The sequence below is a fragment of the Entamoeba dispar genome, genomic scaffold (assembly GCF_000209125.1).
Source record: "Entamoeba dispar SAW760 scf_1105229458531 genomic scaffold, whole genome shotgun sequence".
Classification (NCBI taxonomy): Eukaryota; Evosea; order Mastigamoebida; family Endamoebidae; genus Entamoeba; species Entamoeba dispar.
In genome coordinates, this window is record NW_001853239.1 from 1 (window position 1) to 1085 (window position 1085).

The 1085-nt window shown below is 25.2% G+C and overlaps 1 protein-coding gene across 1 annotated transcript, besides 2 other annotated features; it reads left to right on the forward strand.

Annotated features, from left to right (window-relative positions):
* Positions 1-23: 23 nt before the first annotated feature.
* Positions 24-824, forward strand: EDI_067870 (valyl-tRNA synthetase, putative; the record flags this gene model as incomplete). The annotated part of the gene is made up of 1 exon (XM_001734726.1): positions 24-824. One exon carries the CDS (start codon positions 24-26, stop codon positions 822-824), a length of 801 nt encoding a protein of 266 aa, XP_001734778.1.
* Positions 358-386: a sequence feature (AT_rich).
* Positions 820-929: a sequence feature (AT_rich).
* Between the last annotated feature and the right edge of the window lie 156 nt (positions 930-1085).

Below are 1085 nucleotides of genomic sequence, written 5' to 3' on the forward strand. Positions count from 1 at the left end.
GGATTTTACATAGATTAAATGTTATGATTACATTAGTTCATCAATGGTTTAAAAATTATGAATTTGGAAATGCTACACAAGCTATATATTCATTTTGGTTATATGATTTTTGTGATGTTTATTTAGAAGCATCAAAAGTTATATTTAAAGGACCTGATAATGAAAGAAGAAGAGCTTCAGAAGATGTTTTATATAATGTCATTGAAATTGGATTAAGAGTTCTTCATCCATTTATGCCATTTATTACAGAAGAACTTTGGCAAAGATTACCAAGAAGAAATAATAATGAAATATCAATTATGGTATCAAGTTATCCTGAACCAATTAATGAATTTAATAATCCATCTTTAGATGAAGAAATTAAATATATTTATACTATTATTAAAGGAATAAGATCACTTAATGGAATTTATTCACAAGCTATTATTTCATCTAAACAAAAACCAAAGTGTACTATTGTCACTCAAAGAGATTTGGAAGGTTATGAAATTATCATTAGTAGTTTAGCTGGTATTGGTGATGTAAACATTGTCAAGGATGGAATTTACAAAGGATCCCCAATGCATGTCATCGATAATTCTACAAGATTATACTCTCATTTGGAAGGAATCATTGACTATAAACAAGAAGCACAACGATTAGCTGCAAAGAAACAACAAATGGAAAAATCCTTAAAAGATCTTGACTTAAAAATTAATGATGTTCATTTCGTTAAAACACCTGAAGACGTTAAGAAAACAATTTTAGAAAAGAAACAATCATTAATTGAAGAAATCAATTTAATCAATCAAGCACAAAATGAATGCTTGGAAATGCTTCATTAATTAATTTGATTTGATTCTTTAAAATCATTTTTTATTATTTAAGACTTTTTAATTTCATTTATGACATTTTTATATTCTTTTTATGATTAAAATAAGTTAAATATTGATAAATGAGATAATGTTAGAAACTGGAATAACAAATAATAAACACCTTTATATATGATACAGTACAACCAATGACAACTATCTGTCTCAATGATTATCACCATGATGTAAGAGTATTAATATTCGTTGTCAAAATATAAATGATTAAATAAATAT